This window comes from Danio rerio, chromosome 10 (assembly GCF_052040795.2).
Source record: "Danio rerio strain M-AB ecotype USA chromosome 10, GRCz13ab, whole genome shotgun sequence".
Classification (NCBI taxonomy): Eukaryota; Metazoa; Chordata; class Actinopteri; order Cypriniformes; family Danionidae; genus Danio; species Danio rerio.
Window position 1 is genome coordinate 5,684,667 of NC_141030.1, and position 19,930 is coordinate 5,704,596.

The 19,930-nt window shown below is 38.3% G+C and overlaps 1 protein-coding gene across 2 annotated transcripts in view; it reads left to right on the forward strand.

The window, feature by feature from the left end:
• The window catches only part of ror2 (receptor tyrosine kinase-like orphan receptor 2), a 137,949-nt gene extending 119,093 nt beyond the window's left edge, over nt 1–18,856 (forward strand). For both annotated transcript variants that reach the window (XM_087270106.1, XM_087270105.1), the window contains exons 5-9: nt 7,520–7,641; nt 11,610–11,912; nt 15,844–16,101; nt 16,181–16,386; nt 16,588–18,856. In XM_087270106.1, the coding sequence (XP_087126232.1) occupies nt 7,611–7,641; nt 11,610–11,912; nt 15,844–16,101; nt 16,181–16,386; nt 16,588–18,015 (2,226 nt within the window). In that variant the 5' untranslated portion in view covers nt 7,520–7,610 and the 3' untranslated portion in view covers nt 18,016–18,856. The remainder of the gene's footprint in view (nt 1–7,519; nt 7,642–11,609; nt 11,913–15,843; nt 16,102–16,180; nt 16,387–16,587) is intronic.
• Nucleotides 18,857–19,930: the final 1,074 nt, after the last annotated feature.

Sequence of the window (19,930 nt, forward strand, 5' to 3'; positions counted from 1 at the left end):
ATTTGCGTATTTATGAATCGTGTTTTGAACTTACGAATTGCATTTGCGTATTTATGAATCGTGTTTTGAACTTACGAATTGCATTTGCGTATTTAAAAATCGTGTTTTGAACTTACGAATTGCATTTGCATATTTATGAATCGTGTTTTGAACTTACGAATTGCATTTGCGTATTTAAAAATCGTGTTTTGAACTTACGAATTGCATTTGCATATTTATGAATCGTGTTTTGAACTTACGAATTGCATTTGCGTATTTATGAATCGTGTTTTGAACTTACGAATTGGATTTGCGTATTTATGAATCGTGTTTTGAACTTGCGAATTGGATTTGCATATTTATGAATCATGTTTTAAACTTACGAATTGGATTTGCGTATTTATGAATCGTGTTTTGAATTTATGAGTTGGATTTGTTAACTGTGTTTTGATTGTACAAACTGGATTTGCGCATTTATAAATCGTACATACAGTGTGGCTCATTATTTATAGATGTGAATTGTGTTGTGGATGTAGGAATTTAATCTTGTGAGTGCATCACTTTTGAGACTGATCTGGATCCATACAAAACCCCAAGTGGCTACACAACAATGATAGTAAAATAAAAATTTATGTTTTAGGAATCTCCAAAAGATCCCTCAGAATCCATCAGAGGTGTCAGAATCCACTCATTATCGCTCCAGACATTTAAAACTTAAATCAGATAATCAGTTGAAAACAAATGAGATGTGATTGAATGAAATGTATTAATTGAAATTACTGAAGCGATGCATTTGTATTACACAAACTACTGATCAGCAATGTATCGGAATATGGCTAATAAATTGGGAAATAAAACTCTAATGACGGTCGTCACAAATGTATAATTCACACACTGATTTAAATGCAAGTTAAACATAAATTGTCCTGCAAAAAAAAAAGCGCATCCTTGTTCGGTGTTTCTTTGAATTTATCTCAACATGAAAGGGCTCTAAGCATACAGTAAACGAAAGTCCCAGAATGCATTTATTCTGTGGGATGACAAGCATAATCAGTGCTTAAAGTCATTTTAAAGAAGGTTATCCAAGTTTAAAAGCAATGAGAAGTATTTAGAGCACATGTACAATAGTACAGCATTTGATAAAGAGAGTATTGTGTTAGTCTGCATACAGTAAATGGTTACAGATGAGCATGAGAATCATAACTCTTCATTTGAGTTGCTTACAGCTTGGCAGCCTCATTGTCTTTATCGCTGATAGATGTGTGAGGTGCGTCAGAATGATGCTTAAATGTATCATCCTGAGAGTAGACACTAGTATCCATTTTTCGTAAACTTTAAATTGAAAACAAACTGCAAGAATTAAAGAAAGCAAGCTGTTTTTTTGTCTCTTATGTAATATTTACAACAAAAAAAAAACACCAGGCAGTTAATCTGAAACTTGTTATGCTGAAGTCCTCGAACATTAGAGAGAAAATTCCTCGCTCAATCCAAACTGTGCTGAAATTGTAACCATATGTGATATTGAGGCTGGACGTACGAGAAGTTTAGCCCATTGATGGGTGCGCTGGCAATATGCCACAGTTGGGAGCGAAATGAAAAAGCGAACAGTGCAAAATTCTCTTTGAGAGCAGATATTTAGCACAGCTCCACACTACGTCCATTCACAGCTTTCACCATAGGAATTTTGGGAGCAGCTGTGTAATTTATAACCCTTTTGAAAAGTGTGATTAGAGATCTATTAAATGTCAGACTGAAAACGTCTCAGGCTGATGAGTGAATGGTTATTTTCTGCACGGCTCTGTGTGGTTTAAGTCTGATCATGTTACATATCGACTCCAATGCAGGACTTTCAGAAATTTTATTCGCCAAATAATTAGACTTGTGTCTCAATTTACCATATGGTACGCCAATAAACGGTACATGAGCCACACTGTAAACAATCTCATGTGCTATTTACTTGAATGAATCGTGTGAAAATTATACAATGTTTTTGAATGATAGATGATGAATTTAATATTATTAATGGAATGTGCATAAAATGGAATAATTCATAAAATGTAAAACATATAATTTATAATGAAATGTATACACAGTGCATTTTTGCCAAATATCATATTACATGTTCCACTGATAAAAAAATGGTATGTACAATTTGTAAAACAAATTTATTTAAAATTTACAGCAATGTTAAGCTCTGAAAAAAGTTCTTCATCCATGTTATGAAAAAAATATATATACATAAAGAATATAAAGAATATACATCATATGGCAAAAACCAAACTCCTGAACAAGCTTGAACAGCATGTGTCTGTGAAAGAGCTTATTTAAGACAATAGAAATGATAAACTGTTAATGCTCACCACTTAACATGCTCACTGTTGATCTGCTCCTTCAAAATATCGTCTGGTCATTGCCATTGTTGCCGTCGATTCAAATGCAAATATCTCAATCAAATCCGCATAATTGAGTGAATTTACTTTAAATAAACGTGAAGCCACCTTTTCTCAATTTTATTAGCTTAATTGGTTTCTCAAATTAAGCCTAATAATTGCACTGGTTTGCTTAAAAAATAGGTAAAACTTATATCTTGATTTTATTAGCAAAATCTTCTCAATATTTTATAATAAATTTAGAAAATAATTTTTTTTTTTAAATATACACAGTATTTTTAATGACCACGATGAAAATTACAAGCCTCAAGTTTCATTTTTTACAGCGCATATATTGTGTCTGAATTCATAATATTTATAAAACAGTAGACAAAAACATACCCAGGAGGCCTAACACTTCTGGTAAAGTTCTGAAATATGTATGATGAATATTTGAATGGCCTAATATCTTACTTTTTTCATTAAATATCTAAAAACCACCAGAGCAGTGTTATATATTTTGCTGACTTATTAACACTATTGTAAATGTTTCGAAGAATGTTCAAATGCAGACAAACAAGACATTTTAAAGGGGCATCTTCTGCATAAAACATTTTTAAATAGTTGGCGTTTCATTCCGCTGTGGTGACCCCTGATAAATAGGGACTGAGTCGAAGAAAAATGAATGAATGAATATACATTGCATGGTCAGATGGATTGCATTGTAGCACAGAAAGCCGTTTGGAAAGCATTCTTTTTCTGAACTGTTTACATCTCTTGAATCCAATGAGTGTTTCAACAGTGGAAACATGTTGTAAACAGCTTGTAAACAATGTCACTTTTTACTACATTTTCCTCTGGCAGGTCATTCAGTGTCCAGATTTTTTATTTCACTGCAGAAATGAGCTTGAGCATTTCTCTAAATGTTTGTACTGTATTTGTCTCATCAATTTTTACTTAATCTGTAGGTGATTTAGGCAATTTTCTGCAATTTTTTAAATAATAATATAAAATGCATAATATGCTGATAGACAATTATTAGTAAATGTCCTTTAAAATTGATAAACAAATGCTTTTGATTAGCAGATTGTCCATCCATCCCTTGTTCCATCATTCCATTGTTCCATCCATTTATCGTTTCATTGCTCCACCCATCCATCGTTCCATTGGTCCATCCAGCCATCCATCATTCCATTGTTCTGTCCATCCATCCATCAATCCATTACTATGCATTCATCCATCCAACCATCAACCCATCCATCCATCCATCCATCCATCCATCCATCCATCCATCCATCCATCCATCCATCCATCGTTCCATCTATGCATCTATTGCTATGCATTTATCCATCCATCTATGTATTGCTATGCATCCATCCAGCATTCCATTTCATCCATCCATCTATCCATACATTGCTATGCATCAATCAATCTATTGCTATGTCTATATATCCATTCATCGTTTCATCTATCGTTCCATTTCATCCATCCAACCATCCATTGCTATGCATCTATCCATCCATCCATCCATCCATCCATCCATCCATCCATCATTCCATCTATCGCTATGCATTCATCCATCCATTCATTCATTCATTGTTCCATTTCATCCATTCATTGCTATGCATTCATCCATCCATCCATCCATAACGCTATCCATCCATTCATCCATCTACCATCCATCCATCCATCCATATCACTATCCATCCATCCATCCATATCAATATCCATCCATATCGCTATCCATACATTAATTCATATTGCTAACCATCATTATCCATCCATCCATTCATATCGCTATCCATACATTCATCCATATTGCTATCCATCGCTATCCATCCATCCATCTATCATCCACATTGCTATCCATCCATCCATCCATCCATATCGTTATCCATACATTCATCCATATTGCTATCCATCGTTATCCATCCATATCTATTTCATCACTATCCATCCATCCGTCGGTCCATCCCTCCGTCCATCCCGCTGTCCATACATTCATTAATATTGCTATTCATAGCTATCCATCCATCCTTATCGCAGTCCGTCCATCCATCGATGATACATTTTCAACAGAGAAAGTTTTTATATACACACACAAAAAATGTACCTGTAATTTAAGTTTTATTAAAGGTTTTGAGTATCTTGACAAGAGCCTAAGAACATTTTCAGTGAGTGTTGTGTTTTTTCCTGATCCATCGCACATAAAGGCTCAGTTTCACTTAGGATTCTGCCTTAGAAGGTAGACATGAGACTCGTGTTTGGATCAGAGCCTTTACAGAGTATTATATATAGCTCTGGAAAACATCGCTGTTGTGCATCGTCAGTTCAATGTTAGACTAAAACAAATGTGTCTGTTGTTTAGACAAAAAGGCTTCAAGCTGAATAGCGTTCAGAATTCAGTTCCAAAAAGCTCCTGAGTCATCAGCCATTAGTGTTTTGCCAGAATAGACCACTTTTAGCCAGTTGGTAACTGCATAAACAGCAGAGATGGATCTATCCGGAGCAGCAAATCCAAATGGTTTTGGTCACTTCAGATTCGGGTTATGATGAGAGAAACAGCAAAGCCCAAAGGTAGCATAATAAACAACCATTGAAACCTCTTCAGAAGTGCTCCAATCATAACACCCAAACCGCAGTCCACGGCGACTAGACTTTTGAATTGTTTTGGCTCCAAGTGAGCACCTACATTTCAGGACTCGTGAACAAGAGGTCATGAGATGCCAGAGAAGTCCCTTAATGGTTTTTTGCTGTGGTCTTTCTGCTGAGATCAGTAACATATTTGCATTTAATGTTGGTATCGGAAAAGGTTACAGATTGTGCAGCGTAGATGGAAATATAATTTCCTCGCATACTTCCATGCTTGAAAAATACTTAAGTTAAAAGTATTAAATGCACCAAATGTAGACCTTCTGAACTTAATGGTAAATGGAAACTGTAATATCCAGTATACTGCTGTCTTACTAAATATCAGCAGAAGAGTCAGTTCAAGTCACAAGAACCTAACATCAAGCCTGATTCAAGTCTCAAAACGCAGAAGAATGTTAAATGTTAACGTTTAAAAACATACTGCAAGTTCAAACAAGTATGATAGTAGTAGTAGTCGTCGTCATAGTAATAATAGTCATAGTAGTAGTAGTCGTATTCGTTGTAGTGGTAGTTATCATTGTCATCGTAATTATCAACCGTAGTAGTTGTAGTTTTCATAGTAGTCGTAGTTGTCTTCATAGTAGTAGTCGTCATAGTCCTAGTAGTCATTGTCGTCATTGTAGCAGCAGTAGTAGTATTAGAAGTTGCAGTAGTCTTAATCGTAGTAGTAGTAGTAGTAGCAGTAGTCATCATCGTAGTAGTTGAAGTAGTCGTTGTCGTTGTGGTAGTCGTCATAGTAGCATCGTAGTAATGGTCATAGTTTTAGTAGTACTCATTATCGTAGTCTTAGCAGTAGAAGTAGTAGTAGTCGTCATAATCTTAGTTGTAGTAGTAGTTGTCCTATTGGTATATTGGTATTTTTGTTTAAAGTGCAGATTGATGCTTGAGGTAGTTGATTTGTCTGGATTGTGTTTATATGAATATGGTCAATTTTGAGATGGTTTTTACAATTCAAAACAAATTACCTTGTCGAGATTCTCCTCCTTTTGTATTATTATTATTTTTAGTAGTAGTAGTATTAGAATAAGTATTAGTAGTAGTACTTGTCGTAGTCGCCATTGTAGTTGTAGACGTCATGGTAGTAGTTGTCATAGTAGTAGTAGTTGTAGTTTCGTCGTAGTAACGGTAGTCGTCATATTCGTCATAGTTGTAGTAGTAGTCGTCATTGTAGTAGTATTTGTCATCGCCATTGTTATCGTCACCGTAGTAGTTGTAATCGCCAAAGTCGTCATCGTAGTAGTAGTAGTCGTCATGGTAGTAGTCGTCGTAGTAGCATTAGTAATATTCATCTTCATAGTCGTAGTAGTCATTGTAGTAGTAGTTGTTGTCGTAATAGTGGTCACAGTTTTAGTAGTAGTCATCATCATAGTCTTAGTTTTATCGTCATTGTAGTAGTAGTCGTAGTAGTCATTGTAGTAGTAGTAGTAGTCATCGTTGTAGTAGTCGTCATAGTCGTAGTGGTAGTAGTAGTAGTTGTTATTGTAGTAGACATTATAGTAGTAGTTGTTGTTGTAGTAGTCTTCGCTGTCTCAGTCGTCTTGTCATGCAGTCAAGTTTAAGCTGTTTAAGTCTGGGTTCTGAAGCGAAAATCATTTTATTCATTTAGTCAAGTAAAGTGAGTCAACCCAGGCTACACAATATTTCAGTTCAGCATCGATGTCACATACGTGCAGAAACTGCAATGTTGGGTTGAGATTATACTGTAACTGTGTGAACATTTCAGGAAAGTTTAAAGTAAAAATTTATTTAACGTTTTATATAAAGACTATGCAGTGATATTTTACATTTGATTATCCAATTCCTGTACCTGAATACTCCTCGACTCCACGAAAAACCTTAAAGCACTCTATATTTAATTTGTATGTTTGCTCTGTTGTACATCATAAAAAGAGATTTAGGTTGCTAAACTTAAAAAGGTGAGTAAACCCATTGCTTTCAAAGTGATTATTTGACCTTACTTAAAAGCCTGTTGCTTTTAAACTGATTGATTGACTACTTAAAGTAACCCTATTGCTTTTAAAATGATTAGTTGATTTTACTAATAAAAGTGAGTAAACTCATTGCTTTAAATGTATTAAGTAAATTAATTTTGTGCATAATTAAAAAAAATTGTCACATTAACTGTTCCAAGTTTCAACGGATTTACTCACTTTTTAAAGTAAAGTCAATTTATTGCTTTTAAGGCAACGGGTTTACTCATTTATTTTTATTTATCAATTTTTTTAAGTAACTAATAGAGTTTTACAGTGTCTATGCATCTACTGTAAGTTGCTTACTATATTTTATGCATGGTTCACTCTCCTACAGAATCAACCCAATTAATCTAAATGAATTAATTCTTTCAAAACAAAGCGATTTAAGCCATTTGATTACATTTTTATTAATATTGCAATATATTAATCACAGCGAAATAAAATCTCGTAATGTCATGTATTTGCAATATCGTGCTGCTCTTAATATCAGCTGTTTGCAATTCAAGACAGTCACATTGGTCCTGACAGTCTGTTGTTTTCTTCCAGGACTCATGAGAAGGGCTTCTGCCAGCCGTACAGAGGTATAGCTTGTGCTCGCTTCATTGGCAACAGGAGCATCTACGTGGAGTCTCTACAGATGCAGGGAGAAAGTGAAAACCGCATCACTGGTGAGTATACGCACGGTATTTCTGCATATATACTACCGGGCTGAGTTGATGGATTCTGAACATCCTAGAAGTGTTCAATCATGTTCATATAAACTCACAGCGAAGGTAGTTCCAAGTAGGTCTTGACCAAGTGGCAACCTCCCGCTCTTCGTCGTGAATACGGAAGTAACTGAAACTGCAATTCATCAAAATTCTGCTAGTCCTGGCTCCATAATAGAGCAAATTTCTAATGACCACACTTTTAAAATGGCCAAATATACAGCAAAAAAAAGGTGTTTACAGCCTGGTGCAAAGAACTATTTTGGTGCATATAGCTCTTCATGACAACTGTGAGGGGGGTGAATTTTTTTAAAACTCATCCGTTTCCTTTATATTAGGTATTATTAAGTCTGCATAATTAAGGGCGTGAACACTTGAGTGACAGCTAGGTCTAGCTGGTCGCCGTCACTTCACCTCAGCTGATTCCGGCTGATTAGCCGCTGAACTCGACATATTCCTCGTATTTTTGTTTTGTTTTATGTGGCTTTACACAGTCAGTTGCCTTTTGGAATTATTTCCTACAATTATCAGATGATATGGGATGCTGTGTGCACTTAACTGTGCTCACAAACCATTCACGTGGCCTCTATTTCCCAGGTGAGTGAAATAATATAGTTATATACTATATCTATAAATGTATTTGTTTTATTTAAAATCATTTGCATTCTTCTTAAGAGCTGTATTGCACTCCAGAATCTGACAGATTGATTAGCTGTAGGCTCTAAAACAATCATCTGAATGCCTTGCATTTACTAGCACAGATTATAATTGAAGTGTTTGGATGTAATTTGTGTTTTCCACCAGTAGAAAAACATCGTAAGAACAATGTTTAGTGGCTCAATGTATTACAGCAGTGTTTTTAAAAGTCTAAACACTTTATTGATATAGTGTACAACCAGGCACATGTGGCCAGAACACAAACTAATCGAAGGTATTAAGTATTAATCGATCTCCCATAGAAAAGCATGTCTAAGCAAAATGATAGCAGCCGTCTGTAGCGCCGCTCACACTCCGCCTCTTTGCCCTTGTTTTGGATGCCACGGTCAGTGCGATAACACACGAACAAAATGGCGATGGTTGGCCACGCCTACTGGTAGCTTCTTTTGGGTTCTTCAGAAACCTATGGGTGACATACCTACCAAAAACGTGAGTGTTGGCAGGTATGATGGGTGACGTCACGAATACTACGTCCATATCTTTTACAGTCTATAGCAGGGGTCACCAATCCTGGTCCTGGAGGGCCGGTGTCCCTGCAGGGTTTAGCTCCAACCTTGCCTCAACACACCTGCCTGGATGTTTCAAGTATACCAAGTAAGACCTTGATTAGCTTGTTCAGGTGTGTTTGATTAGGGTTGGAGCTAAAATCTGCTGGACACCGGCCCTCCAAGTTTGGTGACCACTGGTCTATAGTCTTGACCACATTACAGCTTCAAATCACTACGCCAAATGATTTTGGCTATTTCACAACTTACACCTGTCAATAAAACAAAACAAAAGCCTTGGGATGACATGAGCAAAGCCTTAATCAGGCTACATGAATTTATTGTCAGTTACAACAGTCATTGTCAGATTGTTTTGTATAGATAAAATCTTGACATTTTGTTGGTACCAAATATGGGAACCAAACTACACATTGCTTTGCAATCACTCATTACATGAGGTCTACAATGCAGATTCTTTAATCAATTGGATTCTATAATTGGCATTGGTTTGCATTGTGCGGTCCTGAGGGTGTCCTTAAAACATACATGTTTCGATTCCCATTCTTTATAAGTACAGGGTGGGCCATTTCTATGTATACACCTTAATAAAATGGGAATAGTTGTTGATATTAACCCTCTGTTTTTGACACATTAGTATATGTGAGGGGGCAAACTTTCCAAGATGGGTGGTGACCACGGGGGCCATTTTGAAGTCGGACATCTTGGATCCAACTTTTGTTTTTTCAGTAGGAAGAGAGTCATTTAACACATCAAACTTGTTGGGAATAATCAAACTTATCTGTTTAAGAGTCTACCATGTAAACAGCGATTTTTGATTAATTTAATCCGTTTATCAAACTAAACAGAAATCAAATTCAGACGTGGAGTATGCAGATTTTAGTCGCATTATTAAAGTGCAGTACAGATATGTAAACACTGCAATCAAACTACTACCATCGTGTAGGACTTACACTGCATTGTGTGACAGAATAGTCTATATACACACAGCTGTTTGACACTATTCTCATGGACAACTGCATCATGAAATGCCGAATTTTTTTTTTCCATTTACAGCATGCGGCATCAAATTCCATTAAAACTACACTCGTTTGTCATGGGGGCATGCATAAAATGTTCCTGAATGAAAGTGAAGGTGCCAAACTGCAGTTAAAGTCGACACATGAAAAATAAAACACCCGATATTATATGAAACTCCGTAGCCGATAGTGTACTGACGCAATGACAATAATCGATTTATGTGCTATAACAGGTAAAACAGGATCATGAAAGGAACAGTCAAAAAGCAGCTCATGTAAACACCTTAATCATATTATTGTTTTATTCAGATTAAGGCAAATAGTTTAATTATTGATGTCCATGTAATCAAAGTTTCTGACACATCATACAGGCAAGAGCAAAAACTCCACAATGCGTTCTTTCATTTCATGTTCACCCAGCAGCACAGTCCCTTTTAATATCACCATTTTAAAAGCTGTGCATGAAAAAGATTCTGTGCTCCTATTGGTCAACATCTCCCATGTGATGGAACCCGTCCATGTTATGGATGGATGTAAAAAAAAAAAGCAGAGCAGGGGTGTCCAAACTTGATCCTGGAAGGCTGGTGTCCTGCAGATTTTAGCTCCAAGTTGGCTCAACACACCTGCATGGATGTTTCTAGCCTAGTATTAGCTAACCCAGAAGTGTCTGATTGGGGTTGGAACTAAACTTTGCAGGACACCTGGGCTGCGTCCGAAACCGCATACTTCCATACTATATTATACGCTAAAATCAGTATGCGAGCCGAGTAGTATGTCCGAATTCATAGAATTTGAAAATCTGTAGGCGAGAAGTACCCGGATGACTTACTACTTCCGGCGAGATTCTGAAGTGCGCATCCCATGCACGCTGCGCTATCCCATAATGCCCCGTGAGAGAATTCATGAATAGAAGTGAGACGACGCAACTGACGCAGCTAGGTCACGTGACCATGATAAAATGGCGGATGTAGTACGTCCGAATTCCATTCATACTTTTCACATTCATACTGTATAAAACGTACTTTTCTGACGGCCAAGTAGTACGTTTAAATTCAAATGCAGTACCTACTGAGTAGTAGGCGGTTTCGGAAGCAGCCCTGCACTCCAGGATCGATTTTGGACACCCTTTTGCTAGACTGTAAAGAGTTGCAGACAAGCCATCGGTTGTTGACACACAACACTGTAAAAAATGATATGACCAATTAGTCCTGACAGCAAATGTTTTTAGGTCATGGAAACTTATTAATCAAGTTAATCATGTTGTAACTTAATTGTATAAGTTATGCAAGTCAGTTTAACATAATTAAAGTTCAATGCACTCATATGGTTATTTGATTCAGCGTAAAAATGTAAGGCAGCCAGGATTTATTACAGTGTACTTAAGAATAAATGATTAAACCTTGAGTCCCGATGCCTATTTGTCATTTACAAATCCCTGTGACGCCCTATGTCAAGCAAATCTTGCCAAAATTGGGGAGAAAGTTATGTAATTTGAGTGGGTCTTAGGAAAATAGCTGTTTGAAGAGGAAAAACATGACAACTGTCCATTGGATTGCTTGAAAATAACTCATTGCTGGATGACCATCTCATGTGTGTATTACTCACTAATAATTGAACGGTCTGTCATCAATTACTTGTCATGACCGCAGACATGTTCCTCATTATTCATCCTTCTTGTGTTGTTCTCCAGCGGCCTTCACGATGATTGGCACCTCGACGCAGCTCTCTGACCAGTGCTCCGAGTTTGCCATCCCGTCCTTCTGCTATTACGTCTTCCCGTTATGTGAGGAGGGCACGAGAGGTCCGCGCCGGCGCCAGCTGTGCCGGGACGAGTGCGAGGCTTTGGAGAATGACCTGTGCAATGCGGAGTACACCATCGCACGCTCTAACCCGCTCATCCTCATGCAGCTGGAGCTGCCCGTCTGCAGCCTGCTCCCACACCCCGGATCACCCGACGCCTCCAGCTGCATCCGCATCGGCCTGCCACCACAATGTATGTTCATCAACTCTACACCACAGCCAATCAGCTATATTCATAACCAAAGAAAACCAGGGTTTTAAAAGGCAAATTTAAGACTTTTTTAAACCATTATGATGGAAAATTTCTGACATTTACAGACTAAAATGCTAAGGATTTCTTCTAATGTTCTGTGCAAATGAATCTAGTTCCACTTTATATTAAGTGGCCTTAACTGATATGTACTTCCGCTCAATTTAATCATTTGTTATAATGTACATATTGTGTAAATACATGTTTTACATTGTACTTATGCTTGATTAAATACCTGCATGTAATTACAACTGTAATTACATTTATAATTACAGTGTTGACCATCCCTTACATCCTTAAACCTACCCACACCATCACTCCTGTCCCTAACGTTACATATATTCCACTTTAATACCACATTATTAACACAGTAATTACATTGTATTTAAAAAGTTGATGAAGTACACATTGTAGTTAAGGCCACTTAGGGTGCTTTCACATCTGTGAATTGATTCAGAGTCAACGAGGCAACAACTTTAATCGCACGTACTTACACTTGAGAAATAGAGGAAGAAACCCATCCTGACGTTCATCATAAAGTTACTCTTTACTGATCCTTCTTTTAACAAACGCCGATGAAGTATTCTTTGTAGCATGTAGTTTGCAGAAGTTTCCAGTAGTTTCCAACTGCTTGGTTATAATGCTGAGGTTTCATCTTTGGGTAGAGACTCGATATAATATCCATCTCCAGTGTGACTTCAATCGACCGGCATGTTTGTGTGCGTGTGTTTGTGGGTGTGTGGGTGTGTCTGGGTTTCTGCGTCAGAGGGCGGGGCCTCAGGTTTGAAATCTCCCGGGTTTGCGCGTGCACGTGAATAACTTGGTTTCGTTCGTACGTCATGGCGAAACACCTAATGACTCGTTATCAAGACGACTCGTTTGAAGCACTATGAGTCGACTCTTTTATAGATGAATCAACCGTTTTAAACACTGTATTCTTACAGATTTAAGCCTTAGCTGGATACTTCACTTCACTTAGAGCTGTGTTACACACTACATTAGGGGAATTTTCAAAAACCCATAATATGGGCTCTTTAACTCTCCTTACATTGGTCAGAGTTTTAGGGTTTGTAGAAAAAAATTTTTTTTTAGATTGATGAGCAATAAGACATTATAAGCGGAAAGCTGTGCTTTAATTTTGAATGGTGACGCCCACAGATGTTGCACCAGATATAAATCATAGGTAAGACTATATGCATAGCTTTTGGCTAGACTGCAGTTCGGTTAATGTTCCTAATGGGTAAACAGCTCTCGTTAATAGTTCAACATGCTTTCACTTTCGTATTTAACATGAAACATATCTATATTACATATCCATAATATACTGTGATATAGCTGGGCTTGGATCATTTTGCTTTCTTACAACAATCGATCCATTCCAGAGTTTGTTTCAATCGAGCCGAGACCACCTCATTCAGGCGTTCTCGGACCGATTCATTTTGGGCGGATCCGAGCGCGGTTGCTGGTTTCACATATGCCAAACAAACCGTGCAAACTGGGCAAACGAGACAAAAGTCTAGGTGTGAAAGCACCCCTTAATATAATGTGGGATCAAGATTTTTACTTGGACTACTAAAAATAATCAAGTTTAGTTTTTTTTTTTAGCCATGTATTTTAAATAATGTGTCAAAATACAAGCCAACTCTAGTTATATACATCTACTTTTTGTTCAGCATAACTTTTTTTAAAAACTATTACAAACCAAAACAGTCTGTGTCCTCACCACCAGGTAGCTATAAATACCCTTTTACACACGTTATTGTAAGGATAGAAGGAAGATAATAATACCACAGTGGTAAATGAAGTTAATAAATGTAACTTTTGTAGAAAAATTTTTTTTTTAGATGGATTGTTGATGATTGGATAGGTGTTAGGTAGCTTTACATGGTCAAAAGAAAATGAAGACCTGTACAAAATGATATAAAACGCATTACATCACTTCAACAGCATATATTTCAGTGATTTTTTTGAAAATGTAAGACACCCTGAGAAACTCAGGGGAGAATATATGTAATTACCTCCCAAGCAGCTTCAATGAACCACAATTATAGCAAGAGGGCCCTCTTGTGGATGTTAAATATAGTAATAGTCTAGACATGATTGCCTACAACTCTGAATAGTACACTGTAAAACCTGACACAATACTCGAAGCATTTGTGGAAACGTATTGCCTCTAACATTTGAGTATATTATCCTCCTAGGGCCTGAGTGGCCACATATGTGGACAGCACATTTTTAGCTCTTAAGTGGCTGTTTAAAATACTTTGAATGTTTTAGGTTTTGTTACAGACATACAGTGTCATCCTGCAACCTGTTTTGCTGCACATGAAATGTCCCAAACACTATTTTTAACTGTCCAAAATAGGATTTTTTTGCTCTCTGATAGTCAAAGCAAGTTCAAGAAAAAAGAAATTCTAGGTTAAAAAGGCATTTAAAAAATTCAGGAAAGTGTTTTATGCAAATTCGGACCGCGAGTTCGCATATATGGACATCATTTTTCTCTAAAAGTACGTCATATCAAAAAATGATACTTCGATTTTTATTCTAATTAGGTTCCAATAAGCCAAAATAGCAAAGAGAAATAAAAAATGCTTTAAAAAAAAAAAACACCTGGGCCTTAAGAGGTTAACACACTTTAAAAAAAATCTATTTATCAGACTATTTTTTATAACTTTAGTCTTCATCTCTGACTCAAGTGCACACACACACACACACACACACACACACACACACACACACACACACACACACACACACACACACACACACACACACACACACACACACACACACACACACCAAAGTAATTTGTATAAAATGACAGAATGGAGCTCATTACAGTTCAGGAGAAAACAACAAATCTTAGTTTGTATTTTTAAAGCTTTAGTTGGTATATCAAATTTGTAGAGTAATTTTCAAATACTTACAATACCAGATTAGTAGATATACTCTTGCTTAAAATGCCTTATGTTACACAGTGAGGTCGATCTGCATTCTCTAAGTATGCATTGTGTGGAATGAGCTTCAAGACTCACTGGTAGAAGAGAGATTTCTCAGTGGGATATTCCTGGTTAAATAATTAAATAAAAATGGTGAACCTACAAAGCTCAACATAACAGAAACCTGTAAATCCATACAAACTAATATCCGTTCCTTCCCTTCCATCCTTCCTTCGTCGTTCCCTTCCTTCCTTCTTTTGTTCTTCCCTTCCTTCGTTTTTCTCTTTCTTACCTACATACTTCCGTTCCTTCCCTTCCATTCTTCCCTTCCTTCCTTCGTTTTTTCCTTTCTTACTTCCGTTCCTTCCCTACCTTCCTTCCTTCCTTCCTTACTAACTTTGTTCAGTTCTTCCTTGAATCCTTCCTCCATTCGTTTGGTCCTTCCTTCATTAGTTCGGTCCTTCCTTCCATTCTTCATTCATTCCATTTAGTTATTGTTTGGGCTGTTTGGTGATTTCAGTCATCATACAGTCGACATCCTTCATCCTTCATTTTCTCATTGCATGTGAAGATTTTGCACATCCTTTTGGACTTTTTTTCAGCAGTTGATAAAGTTGAGGTTGTTTAGCATGATGTGATTTACTTTCCATGTGCGATTTGATTGGACAGGAATCGCAGGACTGATTTTTCTACTTTAGCCAATCCCCATAGACAAGAAATAATAGTGACTGCAATTTGAAAATAAGTAGTGGAGGAAAAGTACCGACACAGCACCGACACAGGAAAGTAAAAGCGCACATTTTTAAAACTAATTAATAAATTACAATTCTTTTCCTTTTTTCTTTTTCACTGCTTGTCATTTCACTTAATTAATTTCACTGTTTGACTTCATGTTTTGCGAGAAAATCCTGAACAATTTTCCATCCTTCTTAAAGATTCACCCCCAGATCACAGCTGTTACAACGAAAGCGGTGGCAACTACAAAGGCACAGTCAGCGTCACCAAATCCGGCTTCCAGTGTCAGCCCTGGAGCGCGCAGTATCCGCACAGCCATCACTTGAGCCCTATCGAGTACCCCCAACTCAGAGGAGGACACAACTTCTGCAGGAACCCTGGAGGGCAAATGGAGAGCCCGTGGTGCTTCACATTGGACCCGAATGTTCGAGTGGATCTCTGTGACATTCCGCCCTGCAGTAAGTAGTAGAGCATTAATAATCAGACCCTCCATTTTGAGCAAATGTATTGACTTTTTCTGTATGCTTCGGTCACCAGATCCTCCGGAGAAAATGAAAAAGGAGCTCCTGTACATCTTAATCCCCAGTGTAGCCACTCCTCTGGTTTTTGCCTGCTTGTTCTTCTTGATCTGCATGTGCCGCAACAAACAGAAGGAGTCTGTTGACACTCCAACACGCAGACAGCTCACGGCCTCGCCGAGTCAGGAGATGGAGCTGCCGCTGCTTAATCAGCACAAACATCAGGTAATCTTGCATTGTATTAGGTTATAAAATTGTTAAACATCATAATTCTTTCTGAAAAGGTGGGGCTGGGCGATAATTCGATAACGATAATTATCACGATATATAATTAACAAACAGATTACATCTGATGAGTAACAAGACACTTTGCCTTTTAAACTGATCAAAACAAATTTAAAACACCTTATTTTCTTTCATTTCTAGGCAAAGTTACGAGAACTCAACTTGTCGGCAGTTCGATTCATGGAAGAGCTTGGAGAGGATCGTTTTGGAAAGGTCTACAAAGGTCACCTCTATGGTACAGCTCCAGGAGAACAAACCCAGGTGGTGGCTATAAAGACGGTCAAAGACAAGGACGAGGGACCGCTGCGGGAAGAGTTCCGGCATGAGGCGATGCTCCGCTCCCGTCTGCAGCATCCCAATATTGTCTGTCTTCTAGGAGTGATTACAAAAGAACAACCAATGAGCATGATCTTCAGCTACTCGGGCCAAGGAGATCTCCACGAGTTCCTGGTCATGCGTTCACCGCACTCTGACGTCGGCAGCTCGGATGATGACAAAACGGTTAAATCCACACTGGAGCAGGCCGATTTCCTGCACATCGTCACACAGGTAGCAGCTGGAATGGAGTATCTTTCCAGTCACCATGTGGTGCACAAAGATCTGGCCGCTCGAAACATTCTGGTTTGCGATAAGCTCAATGTTAAGATCCTGGACCTCGGGTTGTTCAGAGAGGTCTACTCCGCGGACTACTACAAACTTATGGGTGCCAGTCCTTTCCCAATCCGCTGGATGTCCCCGGAAGCCATCCTATACGGGAAGTTCTCAACCGATTCCGACATCTGGTCCTACGGCGTGGTGCTTTGGGAGATCTTCAGCTACGGCCTTCAGCCTTACTGTGGCTACTCAAATCAAGATGTGATCGAGATGGTACGCAACAGACAAGTGCTGTCCTGCCCAGACGACTGTCCAGCCTGGATATACACGATGATGCTAGAGTGCTGGAACGAGTTTCCCTCAAGAAGACCACGGTTTAAAGACATCCACGCACGATTGCGCACATGGGAGAGCTTATCCAACTACAACAGCTCCGCTCAGACATCAGGAGCAAGCAACACCACTCAAACCAGCTCCCTCAGCACGAGTCCCGTCAGTAATATCAGCAATGCCCGCTATGTTAGTCCCAAGAAGTCATCACCCTTTCCTCAGCCTCAGTTTGTGTCCATGAAAGGCCAGATGCGGCCAATGGTGCCACCTCAACTCTACATCCCAGTCAATGGCTATCAGCCAATGCCGGCTTACCCGTATCTCCAGAACTTCTACCCCATGCAGATCCCCATGCAGATGCCACCTCAACAGATGCACCCGCAGATGGTGGCTAAGGCTGGGTCGCACCATAGCGGCAGCGGCTCCACCAGCACTGGATACGTGACCACAGCACCATCTAATGGATCAGGCACAGATAAGGTCGCCCTCATGAATGAAGACCTGAAGGCAACGGAGGATGATTTCGCAGATGGGGCGTCTCAGAAAGGCCTACACCACGAGGACCTGTCGGTTCCAGAGACTGAGCTCCTGGGGGACAATGACAGCCCGCACACAGAGGACAATGAAATCAACTCTGACGCATAAGACGATCTTATTTTTTTAGCCAGATGAGAAGAATGGTTCTCTGCTATGTAATGTTTGGATGTTTTTCTCTGATGTACAGGTTTAAAAAGTGAAGGGAAACCAGTAAGTGACACCTGGATGTTGTGTTATTTATGAGGTTTTATTTGTGTTATCGGCAGCCACTGATGGATAAGGACATTAGGCTGTTGGAGGGTTTTTCTACGAGATTTCCGCTTGTGAGCTGGAGTTTTTCCAGTCTATGATGAAGAATTGAACGTTCAGACTTGCTGCACTGGGGTCGCTAGATGATGTGATACAGTCTACAACAATGGACTTGGTCTGGTTGTTTCAATCAAATTGTTGCAAAGCTGTTCAGAAGAATGCATATTCTTACCGTTGCTGTGCAACACCAAACATCGTTTCAAGCATTTTAGTGTGTATTATTCATTAATGTTACCACTTCATATATGGCAGCATCATCAAGAACAAGAGTTCAATTCTTTTACTTCATTAACAACCCTTACGTTTAATGGGTTTCTTGCTTGAGGGCACTGAAAATGATGATCACGCATCCTGAAATTGAACTCTAAAAGACATTGATGCCCATTTGTCCAGTTTTAGATGTTACTTTTATAAAAACGTTGTAAAGATTTGTAATTTATGCCATTTGATTTTATTGAAGAAGTGTACCTGGTGTGTATTGTTCTTATGCCTCATTTTTAAGCAGATTTTTTAGCCTTTAGTATTACTTTAAAAGTCATTCCAACCAGAAACTTGCTTTCTATCAAGATGTTAACAAACATCAATCCTATATTTTGTCATCCAGCCACGCGCAGATACAATAAAGTAATACATCATACGAGATCCTTGTGGAGTTTCCTGCCGTCCAGAATTGAGACTGTAGATCATGTTGCTTCGATGTGATTAAAGGTGCAGTATGCAAGTTTGACACCCAGTGGTTGAACTAGGTATTGCACTCCTGGATCAAAACAAACCGGAGCTCAGGTTGCCAGATTGAGGAGTGAGTGATTTAAACCGTATTCTAAATAAAAGCAGCGGCACGCGATAGAAGGACTATTCTCCAAACTAAAAGGCAACAACAGACAACTATAACAACAGAAAACTATAACAACGATCACCTCATGTGCTTTATTTTAGTGTTAAATGCTAACAATGTGAATTTGAATGCCATTTTGCATGACATTTATTGTCGTATACTGAAAGTAGAAGCAGATAGTTCACCTCAGATCTCGAAAATCGAAATCGTTTGAAATGGAACTTTAGAACTAAACACGTAATTCAGCATGTGCATTTAATAACGTTAAAGAGGGTTAATGTATATTAAATCGATTATAAACCTTACCATTTCGTGGGTGAGTGCATATTCTGTGCTTCTGAATGGCTGTATTTCATTTTCTGTCCTGTTTCGTCTGGTGCAAACAGTCAAATTACTTATCACTGCGTATCTATTCATGAAGCGTGTTGTTAGGACACGTGGTTATAATGTGATCCGCTCACCTAATGTTTATGTTAATACTATTTATATCATTGGCTAATTAATAACCTCATGCGCAACTGAATCTGTCTCATTTTGGAGTCTGTTTTAGACCATCGGAGGTCGCATTTCGGTCGCATGCTTTCAGAGCATTTCTGAATGGATGAATCAAATACGCGGTTTTCCACCAAGGCAACCCGGAGTGCTGAAATATAATTGGCTAAACTGGCATTGTGCGGGTTAAAAGAACATAAACAAAGACTGTGTTCCAGCACGGAAAACGCATTTTTATTGTTTTTCCAGATAAACAAGTATGTTCACTTAGCATGTTTCTGAAATAACTGCAAACATATTATGGTACTTTTATGCTTTAGAAGAGTCAAAAACTTACATACAGCACCTTTAAATGAGCACAAACGTTTAATATGTACTCTAAAAGTG